Genomic DNA, 25,061 nt, shown 5'->3' with positions numbered 1-25,061 from the left:
GCCTCACAGAACTAGAAAAAATTTTCCTAATATTCATGTGGAACCAGAAGAAACCTAGGATAGCAAAAGCAGTCCTTGTCAATAATCCCTGGTATGAAATTAAACTACAAAAGCTACTGTGGTAAAATAACATGGTACTGGGGGGAAAACAGATCTAAGAATCAATGGAACAGACTAAAAGACTCAGAAACAACTCCAAACACACTCAGCCACCTTATCTTTGGCAAAGGACAAAACTGTCACTAGAAGAAAGACAGCCTCTCTCATAAATGCACTGGAAAGAATGACTTTCCACATGCCAAATACTAAATATATATTCATGTATCTCATCATACAGTAAACTGAAATAAAATGAATCAAAGATTTAAATATTAAAACAGAAACACTAAATCTATTGGAAGAAAGAATAGGTAGACCGCTTGAAGATACTGGTATAAGCAAAAATTTCGTGAACAAAACCCCCTTGAAGTGGGAAATAACACAAAGAGCAACTGGGATCTCATCCTGCTAAAATCTTTGGAACAGAAAAATAAATTATCAATAGAATGAAAGGACAACACACGGAGTGGGAAAATTTTTAGCCTGTTGTCTCTCAGGCAAGCAACTAATATTTTGAGCATATAAAAAACTGAAAAAGATCAGACCTCTCCAGATGCTAGTAAGGCTGTAGGGGAAAAAGAATCTCCACTGTTGGAGGGGAATCAGTATGCAGATCCCTCTAAAAAATGAAACCAGAGGTCTCTTTGACCTAGTTATTCCCCTTGTTGATATCTTCTCAAAGTAGTTCTCAATGTAGTATCATACCACAGTGATATATGAATACCTGTGTTTTATAGCAACACAATTTCTAAAACTAACTCTTGGAAACAGCCCAAATGCCCATTAGTGAATGAACTGATAAATAAAATGTGATTTTTATGTACATTATCATAAGAAAGGATAAACCTGAAACATATTTAGGTAAGTGGATACACCTCGAGGCCATACTTTTAAGAGAAATAAATTAGAAATATGTGTTTAAATATCACATTGTTTCTCTAGTGTAAGAAATTGAAAGTGTAAATAAGGACCAAAATGGATGATAGATACTGTGATCATGGTATCTCCCCTGCCAGGTAAGTATAATGATATATATTGTTAAATAGGAAGAAAATGGGAAGGGGAACAAAGTGGGCCGAGGGAGAAGGGAAAAATAAAAAAAGAAAATAGAAGAAAAAAATGGAAACAAAGCTTTGTAAATATGAAGGGGAAGAAGGGTTGAAAGAACAAGAGGGAAATGGAGAAAAAAAGAATCAAGATATATTGTGTATAGGTACAAATTTCCTATGATGAATGTGATCATTATGTGTATCAAAAGTGTACCAATGAAATTAATTGCAAAAAGTTAAGAATATCTTTACAGAAGCATGCATAATAACATTGCTTGTATATAGAGAAACTGTGGCCTAGCCAAGATAATACAAATGTAACCATCAGAGTCATTGAGTTGGAGTCATCATGCATGGAACATTTTCAGTAGAATACTTTATAGTTCCGTCCATGTCTTTTCATAACTTGATAGCTCATTTCTTTTTACTAGATAGTATTACTCCATTGTATGAATGTATCACAGTTTATCCACTCATTGAGTTTTGCTGCATACATCTTTTGCCTACTAGTATTTTATTTTCTGTCTTTCTCCTTTTTTTATTGTTTCCTTTGTCTAAAGGAGTATCTATCTATCTATCTATCTATCTATCTATCTGACTCTCTATACCATGTGGGTTAGCTTTTTGTCAGTTATATATGTTAAAAGTACCTTTTATTACTGTCTTGGTTTTTATTTTCTTAATATAGTTTAATAAAATAATTATTAATTTTATCAATCTTTTTCTTTCTGAGTGCTTTTTAAAAAAATTATTTAATCCATAGTGTATTTGTTTTACTTTAAAAATTTTCACTGTTTTACATTAAAGTTTTAGACTACTTATACCTCCTAAAGAATGAATAAAGATATATTGTCCTATAATATTCCTATGCATATATCATGTTCTTAATTAAAATAGTTAATAAACCAAATTTTAAAACCAAATGTGAAATATACGTCTATGTTCCTGCTTGCTACCAAGAAAGAACAAACTAAAGAGTAAAATTATCCTGCAGCACTAAACATGATGTTTGACAACACACACACACACATACACACACACACACACACACACACACACACACACACACACACACTCTGCCACCTGTCTATGAGGAACCTGCCCATTGACATCACAAGGAGGACTTCAAGCTGCCCTTCAAGCACAGCAGACAGCCTAGCGAAGTCTTCATCACCTGGGACTGTGGTTTCAGCTTCATCCAGCTGGAATCCAGAATACTGGCTGAAACTGCAAAAGCAGAACTGGATGGCACCATTTTGAAGAGCAGACTTCTGTGAATTTGCTTTGCTATACACGGAGTGGCTCTGTCAAGAACCGTTCTCCAGTATTTCCAATGAGCTTGTCGAGCAAGCATTTCCTTAGTTTGGCCCAGTAGAGAAAGTTGTGGTTGTGAATGATCGAGGTAGAGCTAAGGGAAAAGGTGTTGTAGAATTTACAGCAAAACTTCCTGCACAAAAGGCTCAGGAGAGATATGGTAAAGGGGTGTTCTGAATATATTTTCGAATGGTATTATTCATAAAGATCAATAACAGTACTTCTGTTACTTTCTTTTATAAAATGTAAGCTTGGAAAAAGTTATACACTGCTTTGTCATTTACCAGCAACAACAACTCCTCATCCAGTCATTGTGGGGTCTACAGAACAGTTTGATGATGAAGATGGCTTGCCAGAGAAGCTAATGTGGAAAACTCAGCAATATCATAAGGAAAGAGAACAGAAATACATAAATATGTAGTTATGTGTGTTTAGAAATATTTAAACTGTTAACTGAGTATCAGAAGAAATACAGTATATTAAATAAATTGGTTTAAGAAAACATAACAGTTAACAAACACACTATGATCTAAGGAAAAGACTGTAGACTTTACATTCTTGCAATTATAACAGAGAAGCTAGAGACACATTCAGAGTGCAACCTAGTGGATCAGAGTACTCAGCTAAGCAAAACCATCCATCACTTTTTGCTGTCTTTGATATAAGACACATACTTTTCATGTAATATTGTAGTGAATAAAAACCATACGAAAATGAATAAATAGTAAAGCAGTAGTAATTAGATCCAAGACCTCTACTTTGGAGGCGGAATTGTGGCAAATTTTAAGGTAAGATTTAGTAGAATATAAAATGTAAAATAGTGAAGAGAAACTCAAATAATTTAATAGACATATTAAACAGTTCAAAACTGGCTTGAGAATGATTGACATTCTTTATCATTCTGGCATATTATTATAAATATTCATCACCTCGCCTTCCCTACTTGAAGCATTTTCAACATGAGAAGAACCCCTTCAAAAGCAAAGTATGGGAGCCCGCTTGTTTCTTATCACTTGGCCATATAAGGAACCCTCAATTAAAAATTGTTCCCTAAACTTAACTAGCATTTTTCCAATTGTTAAGGGCTATAGAACTCAGAAATTTATAGAAATGGCTGGCAAGCCTTTGAAATAGTATTTGTTTCCTTAAAAAAACAAGATTAAACAATTCCAGTGGCAATGGTATAGCAAAAAGATCTGGTCTTTGAGGTCTATTGGATCTATATTTAGATCAAAGCTCTGTCATTCACTAAAGGGGAATATCTTGAGCAAGTTATTTAACTTCTCTGAGCTTTAATTTCATGTGTTAAATAGCAGAGGATTGTTATTTTAATCAGTTGAATACTTGATGGAAATTCAATACCAATCTGAAGCTGACAGTGTAATTTCATTGCTCATGATACGTATTATCATTTAACTCCAAAATGTGCCTAATCAAGTAGGCCATCAGCAGACAGCTGACAAAATTAAATGTACTCTATTGTCCCAAATTTCAGTTAAAAAATAAATATGAAAAAAAGAATAAATTCTGTGGTTAAACAGTCATATCTGTTAACTAGAGCAAAAAAAATTATATATACATAAAAATATATATTATATATATTTGAATATAATGTATATTATATTCACATATAGGTAAGATGGAAAATTTCAGACAATTCACTTGCAGTGGTTGACTATAATGAAAACCTTTCTTTCTGTTTGACATTTAAATGTTTTCATCTTTTACCTTAAAAGAGATACAAGGTAAATTACAAAGCAATGCTGATAAATGACAAAGCACTGTATAACTTTTTCTAAGCTTACATTTTATAAAAGAAAATAACAGAAGTACTGTTATTGTTATTTATAAATAATACCATTAGAAAATATATTCAGAAAAAAAAATCATTTATATTTGTCTTTCTTGCTTGCAGTTCACCAGGACATGATTACAGCTTTTCAAACTTATCTAAAATCAAAGATAATATATACATCAACATTTTTGATGAAGTGACCATTGAAAAACATGAGGTAATGTATGAATAATCAATGTTGAAATAATTCTAAGAAGATTAAGCTGAGTGAAATTTAGTAGCATATTAGTAAATTTATTTTAAATGTAATATTTCTACCCAAAGCTTTCAAAAAAGAATTTGAGGCAAATTATAGCAAAATTGACATATGACAACTCATTTAAAAAATAATATAGATCATAAACTTCATGTAAGAGGAGGAAAGATTAAATATTCCAGAACTTGAAAGTAATAGGATTTTTACAGTTGAACATTACCTATAAATATGAGCTTCCCAGTAATGAAGACAGAAACAAAAATAGGTTGAATGTTTCTTGTCTGAATAAATAAAATACACCACTTCTATAAAGACTGAGTTACTTCCAGAACTAAAATTTAGTCTATTTGATGTTGTCCCTAAAATGGCTGAATGTCTTCCTCTTACAATGTGAAAGTTTCTAACACAATGCCGACTACTATAGTAAGCACTGAAAGTTGGCACTAAAAATATGAATATCCATTGTGCCTACTTTTTTGAGATAAGTAACTATAGGTAAATGTAGTGTTCTCTAAAATAGAGCCAATGAAATGTATGTAAGAGGGAATTTATTAGATTGGCTTACAGAGTCAGAGGCTAAACAACTCTGCAATGGCTGTCTTCAGGCCAGGGAACCAGGAAAAGCAGTAACTTCTCAGCCAAGACTCGTGACACGAGAGAGCAGTGATACAGCTCCTGTTCAATAAGACACAACCTGTTAGGACTGATGGAGGCAAAAGAACAAAAGCTTGATGGGACTTCAAAACAAGATGATACTAAATCAGCACTAGCAATTATGATGTCTTGTTTTCTCCAAAATAGCTGTTCCTACCATCCAACCTTCTCTGCCTCATTTCTGTTGAGTTCTTTTTCTGTCGTTTGTTGTCAGTTTGTCTTCTTCATTTCGCCTTCTGCTCTATTCATTGTGGCCTCTCTGCCACTTTTTCTGGAATCTTGGTATTTTCCTTTTTTAGAATATCCTGCAGTATTCTCTGTAGAGTTGAATTGGTGGTTGCAAATTCCCCTAGTTCCTCTTTATCCTGGAAGCACCTTGTTTTTCCATCAATTTCTAGGGATAGTTATGCAGGATATATTAATCTTGGCTAGATGTTATTGTCTTTCAAAGCTTGAATTATTTCCCCTCATGCTCTTTGTGATGTGATGGTTTGTGCTGAGAAATCTGCTGTAATTCTGATGGGTGTTCCCTTGTAAGTGATCTGTTCCTTGTCTCTGACGGCTTTTACTATTCTGTTCTTACATTGGATTTCTGGAATTTTGATTTTTATATTCTTGGATGTAGCTCTTTTTGGGTTGTAGGTGGCTGGGGTCCTGTATGCCTCATACATCTGAGTATCTTTACCTTTTGCTAAATTAGGGAAATTCTCCTGGATTATTTCTGTGAATAGCTTTTGTAATTCATTTGTTTGTGTCTCTACTTCTTCTGTGTTCTTAATTCTTAAGTTATAGATCCTCTTATCATCTTCTAGCCTTTGTATTATTGCTGTTTGTTTTCTTGTTATTTTAAAGAAGTTTTTCATTTCATGCTCCCACATTACAAATCTGCCCTCCAGTTCAGACAATCTATCCTTAGTTTCTTTCAAGCTGTTATGCCAGCTTTCAACAGTTTTTAGTTTCCTGATAATCTCTTTGAACTTGCTTCACGTATTCTATGTTTTTTCTATTTTCTCCATCAAACAATTCTCCCCTTTTTTTCTGTTCTTCCATTCCACCATCTGTTTCTTCTTGGGTGGTGCTTAGCATTTCTCTAACTATTCTGCTTATATCTTGCTTTATTTCGTTAATACTTCACTTTTGAACTCGTCTATGAGGCTCCGGAAATATTGATTTATGTCTGTTGGTGCCGTGTCTGATATTGCATGTTTTCTGTCCTCATTCTCCTTTGCATTTACCTTTCCTGGATCAGTGTTCTCAGGATTGGGGACTGAAGACCCTTTCTTGTTGCTCCCTCTTCCCATACTTTTTGTTCCTTCCATATAAGCGTATATAGGAGGCCCAGTGTTTTTCTTTGTTGGTTACAGTTGTTTGAATTCCACTGGCTAGGTGGTCCCACCCACTGCAGTGTACTAGGGAGACACACCCCTGGGCAGCCTCTGCTGGGCTCGCCCCTCCAGGTCAACCTACTGAAGGCTTCACTACTAGGGTGCACCACCAGGCACTGGGACCTGTTTGAGCTAGCCTACTGGGTCTTAGTCAGCGGCATTACACAGGCCAAGCGCTCCACACCAATCCTGCTTGAGAGGGGAATATGTGACTAAAGTCACTGCAATGTCCTATTCCGGCTAGTCTGCCTGGTCCCAGAATGTCCTCTTTTGGAGCCTCCTAGTCTATGGAAGGGTCCCCGTTCCTCTCACTCACTGCAGGTCTATGGCTGTTCCTACCATCCAACCTTCTCTGCCTCATTTCTGTTGAGTTCTTTTTCTGTCATTTGTTGTTATGTAGGATATATCAATCTTGGCTGGAGGTTATTCTTTCGAAGCTTGAATTATTTCCCCCCATGCTCTTTGTGATTTGATGGTTTGTGCCGAGAAGTCTGCTGTAATTCTGATGGGTGTTCCCTTGTAAGTGATCTGTTTCTTGTCTCTGACAGCTTTTAATATTCTGTTCTTATATTGAATTTCTGGAATTTTGATTATTATATGCCTGGGTATAGCTCTGTTTGGATTGTAGGTGGCTGGGGTCCTGTATGCCTCATACATCTGAGTATCTTTACCTTTTGCTAAATTAGGGAAATTCTCCTGGATTATTTGTGTGAATAGCTTTTGTAGTTCATTTGTTTGTGTCCCTACTTCTTCTTTTATGTTCTTAATTCTTAAGTTATAGATCCTCTTATCATCTTCTAGCCTTTGTATTATTTGCTGTTTGTTTTCTTGTTATTTTTAAGAAGTTTTTCATTTCATGCTCCCACATTACAAATCTGTCCTCTGGTTCTGATAATCTATCCCTTAGTTTCTTTCAAGGTGTTATGCCAGCTTTCAACAGTTTTTAGTTTCCTGGTAATCTCTTTGAATCTGCTTCACCTATTCTATGTTTTCTCTGTTTTCTCCATCAAACAATTCTCCCCTTTTTTTCTGTTCTTTCATTCCACCATCTGTTTTTTCTTGGGCGGTGCTTAGCATTTCTCTAACTATTCTATTTATATCTTGCTTTAGGTTATTAAAAACTTCACTTTTAAACTTGTCTATGAGGCTCTGGAGATATCACTTTATGTATATTGGTGCCTTGTCTGATGTTGCATGTTTTCTGTCCTCTTTTGAATTTACCTTTCCTGGATCAGTGTTCTCAGGATTGGGGACTGAGGACCCTTTCTTGTTGCTCCCTCTTCCCATACTTTTTGTTCCTTCCATACAAGCATATGTAGGAGGCCCAGTTTTTTTTTTTCTCTTTGTCTGTTACAGTTTGTTTGAATCTGCCGGCTAGGTGTTCCCGCCCACTGCAGTGTACTAGGAGACACAGACCTGGGAAGCCTCTGCTGGGCCTGTCCCTCCAGATCAACCTAGTGAAGGCTTCACTGCTAGGGTGCACCGCCAGGCGCAGGAACCTGATTTGGGCTAGCCTACTGGATCTTAGTCCACGGCGTCACCAAGCCAAGCACTCCCCACCAATCCCGCTTGAGAGGGGAATATGCGACTAAAGTCACTGCAGGGCCCTGTTCCGGCTAGTCTGCCCATTCCCAGAATGTCCTCTGTTGGAGCCTCCTAGTCCATGAAAGGGTCCCCATTTCTCTCACTCATCACAGGTCGATGCAGGGCTCCCTGCCAGTCCTGCTCTCAACACCGTTTGGTTCACCAATTCCCACTCTCAGAGCTTTCTCGCAGCTCTCTCCCTGCTGTGCCAATTGGGACACAGCAGCAGCAGCAGGAAATTCAAATCACGGCTTCCAATGATGCGGGATCCAGCTTCTGTGCTGAGATTTTATCTGTTCCTGATATAGCATCAGGATTGCATTTCCAGTTGGTTTCTCTCAGTTTAGTTCATTCCTGGGTTGACAGGGTACATCTCCCCTCGCTTAGGACTCCTCACGTGGCACCACTCCTAGATTCTAAGCTGGTAATCTCAGAGAGCCTCCGTGGCTGCTGTTATTTGTCTGCCATGTTCTCCCGGAAGTCCCCAGTACACTGTATTTTCAAAAAGAAAATTTTTAATTTTGTTGAGGTCAGATATATCAGCTTGACTTTGTTGTCATTTTTTTAAAAAAACTTTTTACTTTGCAACTCTGCTTTTAAGTTTATATGTCTTTAGAAATGTGTTTCTTCTTGATGAATTGATTCTTCTATCATTATGAAATATCTTTATTCTTGGCTATAATTTTTCCTTTAAAATCTGCTTTTTGGTCTGGGGATATAGTTCAATGGTACAATACATGCTTAGCATGTGTGAGACCTGGGTTGAATTTGTTGAACTAAAAAATGAAAAGTAAACTACTTCTATTATAAAATACAGTCATTCTGGCTCTTTTAATTAGTTTTTTTATTAATTAGTGTTTATATGTTATGTCTCTTTCTTTTTTGTTTCTTTTCTGCTCCCAGGGCCTTTGACTGAACTATATCCCCTCCCAGCTTTTTATTGTATTGTATTGTATTGTATTGTATTGTATTGTATTGTATTGTATTGTATTTATTTTGAGACAAATTCTCACTAAGTGGCTAACTTGCCCGGGCTGGACTTGAATGTATATTCCTGCTGCTTCAGCCTCCCATAGTGCTGGGATTACACGCATGCAGCACTGTATGAGAGTTCTTTTTCTTTTAACTTTTTCCTTATATTTAAAATGGTTTTATCTTATACAGAATATGGTTGGATCTTGTTTTCGTATCCATTTTGATAATCTCTGCCTTTTAATTTTTTATTTTACAGAAAAAAACAAACTTTCAAAGCATAATAAGAGAATAACAATAGTTGATACATTGCATTAATATTGTTATTTTAAAAATAATTATTCAGAGTACAAAATATGGGCATAAAAAATTCTCCAAATGATATTAGCACAAATTTTTCTTTGTAGTATTTTTTTTGTTTTCCCGTCCTTCCTTTCCCCTTTCCTCAGCCCTAGTTCCTCTTTTTATTTTGAACCATTTCCTTACATTTCACAATGTTTATTGTATATTTTTTACCTTATTCACTCTTTCAACTTCTCATAGTAGTGAGACAATATGATGTTGACTTACATGAGTCTGATTTACATCACTTATAAGTACAATCTCGACTTTCATTCGTTTAACTACAAAAGTCTCAAGTTTATGTTTCTTTATGGCTGAGTAGTACTCCTGTATAAAAAGACCACATCTTTTTTATGCATTCCTCAATTAATAGGCATTTGGGTTGTTTCTAAGATTTGACTATTACAAATTGTGCTGACATAAACATAGGTGCATATTTATTGCTGTAGTATGATATTTTTTAATTATTTGGGAATATACCCCACAGGAGAAGAGCTGGATCAAATAAGACCTCTTTCTTAGCTTTTTAAGGAATTTCCATACTGATTTCCATAGTGGTTGCACCAGCCTACACTCCTACCTACATTGGAGAAAGTTTCCTTTTCTCCCACAGCCTCTCCAGCATTTGTTATTGGTTGATTTGATAATAGTCATTCTTTCTGGAGTGAGATGGAATTAGTGTTTTCATTTGCATCTCTCAAATGACCAATGATGTTGAATATGTTTTCATATATTTATTTTCCATTTGTATTCCTTCCTCTAAGAAGTGTATATTCATCTCAGAAGCCCAGTTTTGGATTGGGTCTTTAAATGTGGGAGATCTGATTTTTTTTTTCCAATTCCTTATATGTTCTAGATCCTTTGCCTGAGGGACAACTGGATAAAATTTTTTCTCACTCTGTGAGTTATCTTTTCACTCTGTCAGTGATTTCTTTTGTTGTGCAAAAGCTTTTTAATAAGATGAGATCCCAGCTGTTGATTCTTTGTATTATTTCTCATAGGATCTGGATTTTGTTCATGAAGTCTCTGCCTACACCTTCAAGATTAGGGTGCATAAATGAGATTTTATAACACCTCCATTTCCCTCTCCTATACTTTGTATTAATCTTCTCATACATTTACTTGTATATGTCAGAAACTACATAACAGGCCATATTTTTGCCCTACATAATTATATTTTAAAGAAATTAGAAAGCAAGAAATATGTATTTTCTAATTTTGTTTTGGTTTCTTTCAAAATGAAAGACACATTTTAAGAACCCAAAAAGAGAGGCTGGGGATTTAACTCAGTAACACAAGCACCTACCTGGCAAGAGTGAGGTCATGAGTTGGATCCCCAGTACCAAAAAAACAAAAACAAAACAATAAAAAACCCAAAAATAAGGAGAATATTTTATGCTTACCTGTGAGTTTGAGAAGGTACTCATATATTAAATAATATAAAATGTATTTTAATACATTTAATTCTAATTTATCTTACTAGGATCGCTGTCTCAAGAGCTGCAGTGGTCACGCATATCTAAGAAAGAATTGGCTTGGTTCTATTGTTTTTCCTTTCTCCGCTCTTTTGCAACAGTCTGAGGTAACAGATAATCATTCTAGATTTTGACTTCTGGCTAATAGAATCGCTTTTTGTTATCTGAATTAAATTCCATGTTTGACATGTTAGAAGTTTAATTTAAAAAGTGATTACTTATTAGAATGTTCTGGAGCCTTGCAATGTTCGAATATTTTGACTCTCTCTATAACAAGAACACTCACAAATTTCTTATATCTTTAAAGTCTTTACAGAGAAAGAATGGCTAGCCTTGCATCTTAAAACAACATTCATATTTGCATGTAACAGATTTGTTAACCAGGTTAATGAAACAATCTTATTAATGGTGCTATTTTTAATCACAAATCTTAGGAATTTCAGCTTATCATTATTGTTTAATGATAATAGTGAGCCTGATTATTAGAATTGGTCTCTGTGAGACCTTCAGAGAACCCTGATGTTGGGATATACAGTAAAAATATGCCTGCATGATCAGCAAAGCATAAGAATTACAGTCTAAACTCCATTTTAGGCCCTGTTATTTATTTATCAAGTGACCTGAGGCAAGGTACTTGACATCTCTGAGGCTGTACCAGCCACTGAAGATTTGAAGAGTCAGAAATGAATTTTCTGCCCCTGTGAGTTTACTATCTGTAAAATAAAACTACTATCTGTTACAATGTGAAATGCTTTGGTAGAAGCATGAGATACATGATGCAAGAACACACATGAGTATCAGGTTCTGTCCTAGATCCCTGATCTCCCAAACAAGTGCATGGTGGAGGTTAAATAAACAGAGACAAATTATATGGTTTTTAGGGCTCCAAGAGGGTCAAAACCCTTTAATTAAGCTCGAGGCTTTGAGGGTAAAGACAAAAGCTTCTCTGGATCAGTCCACTTATATTATGACCAAGGACAAAGGTAGAGAGACTGAGGAAAATGCAAGCAGTGAGCAGGACCTTGGGAGTCACTTCAAGGACGTCTCCAAGTCATGAATCAAGTCAATTCAGTAGCACTGTCTTATCATGAAGACATGGTAGAAGTGAGACTGTAGGAGTAATCTTTGCAGCTGTAGTCTCTACCTTGTTAATTGGGGTTGGAGCCAGAGTGTCCACAGCTGTGGCTTTGTCTTGCCCTTTGAGGCGTCTCTGGCATCACAGGCCTCTATAGGCCTCAGCCAGAACCAATGATTCATAGAGGTTCACTTACTATGAATCATCTTGTGGGAAGCCGCCTATGAATGGCGCCCATTTCCTGCTTCCGGGTTCTTCCCGGCCTGAACAAGCCCGCCAAATTGTCATATCTGCCCAGTTACCCGTGACGCTAGCCTATCAGCTTGTTAGGCGCGCTTCTCTGTGATTGGATACTGCTTCCCCTTATAAGAGGTTGTTCCTGCCCCCAACGGGCGGAAGAGGAACCAACACAGAGGGTGGCGGACCTTGTCAGGTCCGGTTCGCTGTACGCAATAAAGTTTGAGAGCTGATCCTGCTCGAGTTTGGTCTCCTGTCTCCCGCGGCTCCGGTCATCATCTCCCATTGCCAGGCAAGGGGCCGAGACCTAGGACAAACTCACAGATAAACACAGAAAGCCAATTAGTAAAATTTAAATCCTGCTCAGAGCCACTTTGCAGTGGTCTCCAACACATAGGTGCACTTTACTTTTCTGGACTAAAAGGAAATTGAGAAAACTCAGAAAGTTTGGTGGTAGACAAGAGATGAGGAGCAAAATGCAGGGCAGGGAGGACTTTTCCTGAGGAGATAACTTTTGAATCAAACCATGAGATGAATTTTTCAAGCAAATGAAGACATATGAGTGAGAAAATATTGTGTGTACTAGTTCATATGCAACAGAAAGCTTAACTAGCCATGGCTGATGTAGGTAAAAAGTTTGTCTGTCTCAGGTGCCAGTGCAGCAGTTGCAGGACGTCATCAACAATCCAAGGCGCTTGTGTCTTTACATCGCACTGTCCTTACATGTGACTTTCATTCTCATAATTGTAAAATGCTTGCTGCAATTCCAGCTTCGTATCTGTGTTATAGTATGGATGAACAAAGACCAGCAGCATTTAAAACTGAAAAACAGACAGCTCCTCAGAAAACTCCAACAGACTTCTGGGCATCCCAGCTACTCAAGAAGCTGAGGCAAGAAGTTCAAGCCCAGTTTGGGCAATTTAGCAAGACTAAAACATAGCAGTCTCAAGACAAAACCTAGAAAATATTGGAAATGTAGCTCAACGCAAGGCCGTAGATTTCATACCCAGTCAAAAAAAGAAAGAATTTTCAGCATACTTCTTGCATCTTACTAATGTGACATGACCACTATCCCGCTAAACCTGTTGGTAGAAGAGGAAAGAGTGGATATTAGGTAGGAAAGAAAAGTAGAAGTTACTGTATGTTGTACAGTAACATGAAGTCGTGATGGATCACACTGCAATAAAAAGCCATAGGAATCTACGATGTTGGAGGTGTGTTGCTTCCTATACCTGTGAGTCCCTGTAGGGGGTTCTCAGTCTCTGCTCAGACTGAGAAAGGGCTAACAATGTGGGTTTCAAAGGGAGATGAATCTGCATTGTGATCCTGGCTCCACTACTCATTGGTTCTTTGATCTTGCACAAATTGCTTCAGCCCTCTGAGCCACAGTTTTCTTATGTATGAAACAGAGGTAAAGGTAATATTATTTCATTGAATGGTACAATCTCTGTCGGGCACTTACCACAGTGCTTTGCACATAGTAAGTGCACAATTGGCCATTAGTTGTTATTATTGGTTATGACTGTAATGTACCTCCTACTTCTACTCACACATGATACATTCTTTCAGATTAATGGAACATTTCAAGTAAATATCCCACCAATTTTGCTTGGATATACTTGGAGTAAGACTTATTTATCTCCTAAAGAAGATTACAATGGACAGAATTTAAGAGAATGTACCTTCATAAATATTTTTGCTACCATTGAACCACAAATATCATATGTTACCTATAATTCAAAATTTGACCAGGTAGGTTTTGTACTGAATTACTTTTAGATATATCATCAAAGAATGTAAACTATTTTAAAAATCAGTGATAATAATTTTAAATCTGGTAAAAATAGATATTAATTTTTGATCTTTTTGTGGGAATAATATGGTACAATATTGAAATATTTTAAATTTGATTCTAGTTTTCAGATCAAATAGATATTTTGCAGAGAGCACAGATTTTTAAAAATAATTGTAAAGCAATGTTTCCCAACCGAAGAATCATAACTACTGTTTTTAATGATGAAGGGATACAAATCTTAGTAACAAGATATATCAAGGCATTAAATCCACCTCAACAGCTTCTAGATACATTTCTTCATGATTCTAATGCAACACTTGTAAGTTACAATTATTTTTAACAAGTTTATTGTGACTGGTGGTCCTCTAAAAAGAATCACTATATCTTTTATTTATGTAGAGTCAATCTCTTCAGGTGGCTGTCCTTAGACTATTTATATTATTTTTGAGTTACAAAGTTCCTTTAGCTAGACTCTTTAAGGTAAAATCAAAAGTCCTGATTTATATTGCCTCTTTCACACTCTTCTTTTCAGTTGTGAGTTTCTTCTTGCCTTTGTGTCCTGACCTCAATGTCCAGGAGATAATAGTGTTCTCAGACTTATTTGAAAGACTGTCTTTAAAATAATAATCCTACAAAATGAAATAAAATAAAATAATAAATCCTAGCTCCATCCTTGTCAATGATTGTGAGCCATATATATTAATTGCAAGAAATCACTACTGTACTATATCATGAAAGCCAGGCATGGTGGTACACACCTATAAATCCAGTGCCTACGAGGCTGAGGCAGGAGGATTTCCATTAGTTTGAGATCATCCTGAGCTATGTAGTTCAAGACCATCCTGAACTATGTAGTGAGATTCTGCCTCAAAAATAAAAATCATGCAGAAATGGCAGTTATTGTGCATTAAGTCATCAGCGAACTTTAATGCTAACTTTATTGTTTATTTGTGTCCTTTTCTCCTTTCTTACCTTAGTCTAAGCCCTTGTCTCCAGCACATTAGTGGGAATTTCCCCCATAGAACTTCCATTGCTTTAGAAATGGCAGAATGTGCCACCATCTCTAAATGAAGCAGCTAGTAATGAGCGAATGTTAAGAGAAAGAATTGACAGTTTTTAAACCAAAAGGCAAATCAAACTTTTACTATTCTTCAACATATTTAAATTATTTTGTAGTAGACATACTTTAAAGTACATTTTTACTGTTGATAAAAATTTCTATAATATTTAAAATCAATAATTTATTGCGGAAAATATAATGGCTAAGCAAAGCTAGTTTGGGCTCAGCCCTTACAGACCCCACATATTCCATTAGCCATGTGACCATGGACAAGTTATTTTACTGCTCTAAACTTACTGTTTCTTCGGTAAAATGAGAATAATAACAGGTCTACTTTATAGGCTTGTAGTCTATGCTAGATGGATGATAATTGTAAAGTACTCTGGTGATGTAATACTGTGTGCACTCAATGAATGTTGGCATTACCGTAGGGCCTCGTTGCTCGATTTGTGTCTCTGATTCCTTTTATGTCTGATACACTGGATGATAGTGATGGTTCTGACATATGGATGACATCAGAGGTAAGAAGTTATAACTTATAGTTAAGATGGATTCCTTACTTGCTTTTTTCTCTAAAAAATATTATGTAGAGTATAATACTTTGCCCTGTAAGATTTAAAAGTATTTGATAATTGTACAAATCTGTTTCCATTTTATAAAAATCTATGGGACAAATTCATGAAGAACAAAAACCTTTCCAACATTCTAAATAGTAGCTCATGAATATTTTGATTGAATGGAAAGTTCAGGAGTCCAACATTATGACATTTTACAGACAGAAATGATCAGATCTGACCCCATCATTTCCCAAAAGCTTCCCTCAATGTTCCCCACCTAAATGTAGAACTTTATAGTGCTGCTCTTCTTTAGCAACTGGATTAAAGTTACTTTTAGTTGCCATTTCAAATATAAGTCCTGTGCAAATTGGGGACATTGTCATACTAAAGATATGTTTGGCATTTATATGAAATTCAATTTAATTGGACATCCTTTTTTCCCCCTAAATTTGGCCTTCACTTCTTTCCTTTCACTTTGTATTTGGTTGCTTGTGTATTGACCCTGCACCCACAATCTGCACACACACAGTTGTAAACTCTATCAAGGTAAGAGACTTTGTTCTTATTTATTCTTCTATTAATAACGTGTACTGTTTTAAATTTGTCAGGCATTTAATAACTTTCTAATTGGAAAACAGAAATATGACGCTTTCAAAGGGACACTTTCATTTGAAATTTATTGTCCTGACACTTACCTAGTATTTTAGAGCCTGAGTTAGAGCTAACATTTTTGGAATTTTTTTCAACAGAAGCCAGAAATCCAGAGTTTCATATGAAAATTTCCATTTTTAAAAGAACAATGCTAGAGGCCAAACAAAATACACTTGTCAATGAAAATTAGGTCGTAGATCATCAGTCTGCCATTTCTGTTGCCTTTTTGCTCTCCTGCTATACAACTTTACTAGACACTCTATGTTTGATCTCCTGCACCCAACACAGTGCCTTGGCTCTTTCAGTTGAAAGTTTCAGTCATTCTTCCCGAACTTGGGGCTCTTCCTCTCTTTGAGTTGAATATTGTGTTGGTATAGGTACAGGACAAAATACTGTCGTTCTGTTACCCAATAAGGATCACTTCCTCCCAGAATACTAAACTACTCCTTCTCAAATGAGATTCCTCAGAATACCAGTCCCTATGTCCCTACTTATCCACAGTAGTTTAAGATTTGCTCTCGATAAAAACATTACAATTGGTATAAATTATCTGATCCCTCTATACTGTATTCATGTTAAGTGTCCCATAACAAAGGCAACCCCAGTTTTTCAAATCAGTGTTCTCTTCTATTGTTGAATAAAGCTAGACCTTTCCGCTTTGAAGTCATTTTAGCAACTGGTAAAAATAAATATGTTTAGAAGGAATGGAAGAGCTATAAATTTTGGGATGCTTGCATTATGCAACTTCTTTTTTTTTCCTTTCTTTTTTTCTCCTTGATGTTCTTGTTGCTTTTGTTCTGCCTTAGCATTGCATCAGTTTGGCTATCGGAAATAAGGAAGAGCATGCCATACTTCTCTGTAATTTCTTTTTGTATTTTGGAAAGAAGGCATTGGTCCTCCTGGGAACCTCATTATTAGAAGTAAGTTTTGGAATTGTACATGCAACACTAAATCAGATTTCAAATGCAAGTTTAAAAACTTCAACCCCACATTTCCATTTTTTTATAAGCTAATTTAAGAATTTTATGGTCAATGAATAATTAGGATGATATTGACCCACCAAAATTACTGCAATTCTAGGGAAAATTTCCTTCTTGTTTTTCCCTTTGTAAAATAGCACTAAAAATTGTGCTACTTCATCGGGTCTATTAAACTACCTAGTGCATAGAAGATACAGAGAACAGCACCTGTTTGTAGCAAATATACAAATATGTAGTGTGTGAGGAGAGTGGTTCTGTAGCATTAGTTACAGTATGATTCTGGTGGCTCTTATCCTTCTCATGACCAAGATTATTCTTGGGTCTTCAATACTGTATTTTAAGATTTTCAACAAAAATTTCTTCTCAAACTCCATCTCCTGACTTTAATTTTACAAGAATAGCCGAGAAATTAATATCTCCTTAACTGAAATTTTTACAACGGTACACACTGTATGTTTTCCTAAATTCATACTTCAGAAAGCTGTCCTTTTGGATTTTTAGTTCCACTATGAATATCTTGCTCAGTGTCCATGTTCTAGTCTTGCCTGATGATTTTTTTCATGATAATTTACTTTCCTGCATTCCTTTAACAAATTTATCTCTATGTTAACTTTGTTAATTAATTCTCATGGTTAATCCTTGGTTATAACCCTCTGCTGTAATTTTAAGTGTCACTAGGTGGCAATAAACGGTCAACAGTGTTTCAACAGGTACAGTATATGCATTTGCATCTCTAGTCCCATTCTGTGGGAATCGCCTTGCAGGGAATAACCTCAGCTGTGTGGTTGAAGTGCAGCCTCCCCCACACTAGACAGAAGATGAACACAGTGATAGAGAGCAAGAGCTTTGGAGTTAAAGAGGCCAAAGCTCCACAGGGTTGTGTTAAGAATATGAATTTGGGACACAGGCAAGAGTTTAAAATCTAGCAATGTCACTTACTATCTATATGATCTCAGTTGTGTTTGTTTCTCTGAGCCTAGGTTATCTCCTCACAGAATTGTAATAACGCCACTTTCCATTACCCTAGATGAAACCCTTAACCTCTGATTCTTTATATGAAAGGTGGGCATAATAATCATCTCCACCTCACTGAACTGAGAGTGAATTAAAGTAAAAAAAAAATCAGCATAATTCTTTATCATGGTACCTGATACACATAGATAATAAATGTTAAATACTCATATTTTGATATATTTATTCTTTGCTAAGAAAATCTTACATTGAAAAGGTATGTGCAGGGCAAAGTTCTGACATGACTGCTTTTTAATCGTAGACTGGTTTCCTGTGTACTTTCTCTTTAGCCTGTAACTCCAAATCTTGTTTTCAAATTTAATTTAGTGGCTATTTCTATTAATAACATCTTTAATGGCTATGTCAGAACCTAAAGCCCTGACTTTTCATCCCTTGAGTCTGGTATTACCCTCAGTCTTCAAGTGTAATCTAACTAAAGTGCAACCAGTTTCTGTAATACTTTTGTGTGAACTAGACACATTAGTAGTATCTGTTGGAAAAGTCATCCTAATATATTAATTTTGTTAGAGTAATATATTGTATTAGCATCAGGGCTCACCCACAGCATTCTCTCATTTAAATCCTCTTACTAACTGGAGTCTGTGGATTTTGGGAGCTTTAGGGTTCCCCCTCATTTTAAAAAAATTTTAAAATCCATTTTTTTTTCTTTTTTCTTTTTATCGGTACCGGGGATCGAACTCATGATTGCCTGCTTCCAAGGCAGGTGCTTATGCCGCTGAGCTAAACCTCTAGCCCCTAAAATCCATTTTTAAAAAATTATTTTAGGAATGAGAATCAATATATTATAATTTCCACATACAGCAGTTAGTAAAACCACCAACAATGATTTTAAATATTTTTCCTTTTAGGGGCACATTGCCTATGTATTAACTGAAGAAACTAAAGAATATTTGCTTTGGAACCCATCAACTGGACAGTGTCATAAGCAGTTTGATCCATTTTGTCCCTTACAAAGTGTGGATTGTTTGTTTGATGATAAGAATGTAAGTATTATTTTTATTTATCTCCTCAAGAGTCTCCTACCTATATGTGAATCACCTGGCATCCTTGAAGACAGGCATTCAGTGAGAATTCATGGGGCACACAGGTTAGGCAATCTTTAGCCTTAAAGCTTTCCCAGCCTAATGAGGTAGTCCTATGATCACAAAATACTGGCATCTCTATCTCATGCCTCAGAAATCCTCTTGTCTTCTACCAATTTGTTGAGTAGTAAAACTGTAAATGTTTACTATGTCTTACTAACTACTGGCCTTGTGTTTCTATAGGCCTACATTGGTTTTCTGTTAATGTTTTAATAGGTCTGGTTTAATATTCAACAAAATAACACACCAATGGCTGTATGTTTTGACTATTCAAAGGAAAGTTTCTGGAAACAGTTGCTTCCAAAAAATTTTCAGGGAACAAAAATACAAAGCATACAGGTAAATTATGTTTTTCCAAGTGGGTCTGTATGAAAGTAGCCATTATTTCTAGTGACAACTCCTGTTATGTTTTATGATTAATTGCTTTTTGAATTATTTAACAATGTTAATAAAAAGTAGTTTTCTCTATCATTTGATCTTTGGGTTACTTTGACCCTGTCTTCTAAATGCAAAAAAAAAAAAAAAAAAAAAAAAAAAAGAAAAAAGGAAGAAATGGAGAAAAAGATTTTGTCTCAAATGTGAATTTTTTTTTTTTTATCGGTACCGGGGATCAAACTCACAACTGCCTGCTTGTAAGGCAGGCGCTTATGCCGCTGACCTAAACCCCCAGCCCCTCAGATATGAATTTAAACTTTAGGGGGCTGGGGATTTAGCTCAGCGGCATAAGCGCCTGCCTTGCAAGCAGGCAGTCGTGAGTTCGATCCCTGGTACCGATAAAAAAGGAAAAAGACAAAAAAAAAAAAATTAGCTTAAACTTTAGCATATCAGGGCCCCAAACTGTGGTAGTTATCTTATGAACTGGAAATAGGACAGAAACACTGGCAATGAGTAGGACTGACCCAAAGGTGTTAATAAGGTCTGAAAATGTTTCAGGAAAATCAAAGACTCACTTTTTGAAGCCAGGGATTATGATAGGGCTTCCCTATTCCCCTGGTTTTGAAAGCAATAAACTTGCTGTCTGATCCAAGCTGTAGTTGACTTGGCTGATGGAATCTGTGATGTACTCATATCACTTTGGGAAGGCATTCCAAATATCATTTCCACAGATGTTTCTGGATTGAGGGCCATGGAATGGCAGGGTAAAGATAAGTATGAAGTCCACAAATTAGGCACTGTAAGCTCAGAAAGACAGGAATAGAAAGAGAAAAGGGAGGAAAGACAAAACAAATTGTAGAAAAATAGTTCAAAGACAATCCACAGAAGCAGTAACTCAAATTTTCAATTTTTAAAAAAATAGAATACTATGGCAAGTGCATAAAATTGACCAAAAAAGTGTTATCATACCAATATTGGCAAAGAAGAAGATAAATAATAGTATATAAACTGCTGTACTTTGGAAAGCAATGTGATGATATTGTGAAGATGAATAATCTTTGATCCATTCATTCAAACTTCTAAGTATCTTCTGTAGATGAGGAACACACAGAAATGAAGTATAGTATTCACTGCAGAATGCAATGAAATATGAAGACAGAGGAAACCATTAATAGTGAAGTCACTACATGTGCTGTGAAATAATACAATGGGAGATAAATTTATAGTAATTCTCAGTTTGACTGTACACTCATTACACCAGAATCTCTGAAGGTGAAAGGTACATATCAGTAGCTTTTAAAACCTTTTTGAGTAATTTTAGTGTGCAATTAAGGTCGGGAACCACTGACCTAGAGCATATCAGCATGAACATAAAAAATCTGATGTTAAGCAAAATAAATAATATACAAAATGATTCCTAGTGTACATAGAGTATAAAACCATTTACATGAAGTTTGAAAAGTATGTATTATTTGAGTGTGAAAGAGATGGAGAGAAGGGGCTTTTATGGGAATGATAAATAGCAAAATCAGATTAGAGGTTACTTTAGGAGAGAACAAAAAAGGAAGGAGATAAGGGAGCAATATATGTAGTTCTTCAAGGCTTTCCATGGTTTATTTCTTTTTTAAAATTAATTAAGCTTATTGGTACATTTTAGATGTATATAATGATCACATTCATCATAGGACATTTGTATCTGTGCATGATGTATCTTGATTCTTTTTTCCCATTCCTGTATCCTCCCTTTAACCTCTTTCCCCCTACTTATTTTTAAAAAAATTTTACTGTAGTGTCTTTTTTTAAATTTAATGTAAAGAAAGACTAAACAAAACAGAAAACGGGTAGAAATAATACATAATTTCAAAGAAAAGAATAAACAGTAATAAATCACTAGTTGATGATTACACATTGTCTTCTTACAAATAGTTATTCAAGATGCTAAAGTGGAGCACATAAAGTGGGGATTCAAACAGTGACATTGCAACCAGTTCTGTTCAACTATCCAACAAAAACTTAGAAATGTGGTTATCAATCCTATACACTTAAACATACATGCAGTTATCCATCTCTTCAATTATGTTGAGAGTGAATAAACCCAAGCAGGCTAATATCACTCTGAACAAAGAATAATACTATTGCTGGGTTTCACATTATAACACTCCAGGATCAGCGCTGGGTACTTTAGTGTCTCTTTTTCTTCAAAGTATCTGTTCATTTTCATCATGTGTTGTAAGATCAGTTCTCATAAACTGTTTATAGATTCTACACATGTATGAGTCTTAACAGGTATTTCCTTTCTATATTAGAGAGAAAAGCAAAACAAAGCAAGGCTAAACAAAACATATCCCTATAAACACATTAAATGAAATAAACCTATAAGACCATTGTACAAAGAATTCTACCATAGTTCCTGTGTTGTCTCTTGTTATCTCCAATAGAATTGGCTATATCATCAGATGTAATATAATTGAATGTATCGGTACATAACAGTATTAATAAAAACACAACTTTGTATATAGTATAGAACTTCAGAAACTGGCAGTTATTAAACCAGAATGTGTATTGTAGAGTCTTGTCATCTTCAGTGTAGTTGCCTATACTCTCAGACTTGATACTATTAATCATATCAGTCTTGAATAAAATCTTCTTTGCCTCATTTCTGTTATGCTCTTTTTTTGCCATCAGTTGTCGATTATCTTCTTCATTCTGTTTTCTGCTCCATTCATTGAGGCCTCTCTCACTGTTCCTGGAATCTTAGTACTTTTCTCTCTCTCTAGAATGCCCTGCAGTATTCTCTGTAGTGTTCAATTGGCTGTTGCGAATTTCCCAAGTTCCTCTTTGTCTTGGAAGCATCTTGTTTCTCCATTAATTTCTAAAGACAGTTTAGCAGGGTATATCAATGTGGGCTGGAGGTTATTTTCTTTCAGGACTTGGAATATTTTGCTCCAGGCTCTTCTTGATTTCATGGTTTGTGTCAAGAAGTCTGCCATTATTCTGATGGTCTTTCATCTCTAACAACTTTTAATATTCTGTTCTTATATTGAATTTCTGGGATCTTGATTATCATATGCTTGGGTGTAGCTCTGTTTTGGTTGTAGGTGGCTGGAGTTCTGTATGCCTTATATATCAGAATATCATTTCCTTTTCCTATGTTTGGGAAGTTTTCCTTAATTATTTCTGTGAATAACCTTTGTAGTTCCTTTGTTTGTACCCCTGCTTCTTCATTCACATTCTTTATTCTCAAGTTACAGATCCTTTTGTCATCTTCTAGCCTTTGTATTGTTACTGCTTGTTTCCTTGTTATTTTTAAAAAGTTTTCCCTTTCATACTCCCACATTGCAAAATTGTCCTCCAGTTTGGATAGTCTATCCTTAGTTTCTTTCAAGCTGATTTGCCATCTTTCCATAGAGTTTTTAATTTCCTGGTGATCTCTTTGAATCTGCTTCATATAGATTTTTTTTATTTTCTTCATCAAATGGTTCTCTCCTTTGTTTGAGTTCCTCCTTTCTTCCATCTGTGTCTGCTTGAGGGGTGCTTAGTATCTCTTTTATTAATCTTCTTATATCTTGCTTTATTTGGCTAAATACTTCATTTTTTAACTCATCTATGAGGTCCCAAATATATCTCTTTATGTCCACTGGCGCTGTGTCTGATATTGTATGTTTGCTGTTCTCATTCTCCTTTGTATTTACCTGTCCTGGGTCAATGTTCTCAGGGTTGGGACCTGGGGACTTTTTGTTGTTGCTTCCTCTTCCCATCTTTTTTGCTTCTTCCAGGAGGCCCCAGTTTCTTTGTTTGTTGGTTACAATTCTTCTGAAGCACGCTGGCTAGATGACCGTTCCCACTGCAGTGTGCTAATGAGTTGCAGACAGGGACAGCATATGCTGGCCCCTCCCCTCGGGGTCAATCAAGCTGCTGTGGCCTGCACTGTATTACTTTGCGCTGCCTCCCCCCAAATCAGTCTGAGGCTTCACTGGGATAGTGTGGTTAGTGCATGCCACTGCTATAGGGACTTGATTTCAGATAACCTATTGGGTCTCAGCCAGGTCATCTGACCCAGGCCTAGCACACTCCACCAATCCCGTTTGGGAAGGAAACAATTGACTGAAGTCACTGCTGCCCCTTGGACTTGCCAGTCCTGACCGGTCCCAGAATGTCGTCCACCAGAGCCCCTCTTTCTATGGAATGGCTCCACTCCCATCACTCAATACAGCTCGATGTAGGCACCCTGCCAACTCAGTTCTCCATCGGCTCACGATCCCCGAACTCAGTGTAACTGCACCTCCAGTGAGTCGAAGCATCGGAACCTTGGATGGCTTGGCAAGTCGCAGTGGGATCTCAGCAAGTCACAGCAGGACCTCGGCAAGTCGCAGCGGGACCTCAGATGGTCAACAAATCGCCTGCTTAATTTCTTGGGACAAGAAAATTCATCTCCCTCTATTTGGGGCTCCGCACTCTGTATTATGTTGAATTCTAAGTTGACTATCTCAGGGAGCCTGTGTAGCCAATTGTTATCTATTCACCATCTTTGCTCCTCCCAGTTATTTAAAATATTAATCCCATGTTTTTCCTTCTTTTCTTGTTTTTCTTTTTTTTGTAACCTTCTTTCCTTCCCTCTGCCTCCTCCTTAGTTTCCCTTCCCATTTCAACATTTTCTCCTATTTCACAATGTCTATTATACATTTTGGGCCTCAATTACACTTTTGATTTCTAAAGCACCAGAGAAACGATGCAATATTTACATGTGTATTCAATTTAATTTACTTAAGAGTCTAACCTCAAAGTGCATCTATTTAACTATAAATGTCCCAAATTTACCCTTCTTTATGACAGAGTAGAACATCATTGCATTAAAAAACCACAAATTTACCTATTCATTGGTTGATGGACATTTGGGCTGTTTCCAAGATTTAGCTATTACAAACTGCTACAATAAAAATGGGTGCTCATGTATTTCTGTGGTATGATGTTTTTAATTGTTTGGGCAAGATACTATGAAAAAGAATAGCTGAGTCAAACAGAACCTTTAGTTTTAGTTTTTTGAAAAATCTCCACACTGATTTCCACAGTGGTTGTACCAGTCCACAGTCCCATCAACAGTAGAAAAAAGTTCCTTTTCCCCACTATATTTCCTGCATTTTTATTGGTTGATTTCTTGATACTAGTCATTCTCTCCAGGGTGAGGTGAAATCTCAGCATTGTTTTAATTTGCATTTCTTGAATGATAAGTGATGTTGATCATTTTTTCATAAATTTATTTGCTAATTCTTCCTCTGAGAACTGTCTTCTCAT

At 36.0% G+C, this 25,061-nt stretch overlaps 1 protein-coding gene across 1 annotated transcript in view; it reads left to right on the top strand.

Annotated features, from left to right (window-relative positions):
* The window catches only part of Cc2d2b (coiled-coil and C2 domain containing 2B), a gene marked incomplete at its 5' end in the record, with an annotated part of 97,751 nt that overhangs the window by 55,468 nt on the left and 17,222 nt on the right, over positions 1-25,061 (top strand). Inside the window, 8 exons of the mRNA XM_063245163.1 lie at positions 4,378-4,474; positions 10,934-11,032; positions 13,807-13,989; positions 14,154-14,351; positions 15,524-15,613; positions 17,107-17,220; positions 19,161-19,295; positions 19,611-19,733. Of these exons, the coding sequence (XP_063101233.1) occupies positions 4,378-4,474; positions 10,934-11,032; positions 13,807-13,989; positions 14,154-14,351; positions 15,524-15,613; positions 17,107-17,220; positions 19,161-19,295; positions 19,611-19,733 (1,039 nt within the window). The remainder of the gene's footprint in view (positions 1-4,377; positions 4,475-10,933; positions 11,033-13,806; positions 13,990-14,153; positions 14,352-15,523; positions 15,614-17,106; positions 17,221-19,160; positions 19,296-19,610; positions 19,734-25,061) is intronic.

Source organism: Cavia porcellus, unplaced genomic scaffold (assembly GCF_034190915.1).
Source record: "Cavia porcellus strain 051 isolate PalLab524CR breed Dunkin Hartley unplaced genomic scaffold, mCavPor4.1 scaffold_2, whole genome shotgun sequence".
NCBI lineage: Eukaryota > Metazoa > Chordata > Mammalia > Rodentia > Caviidae > Cavia > Cavia porcellus.
This window is presented reverse-complemented; position numbering and strand designations above follow the sequence as displayed.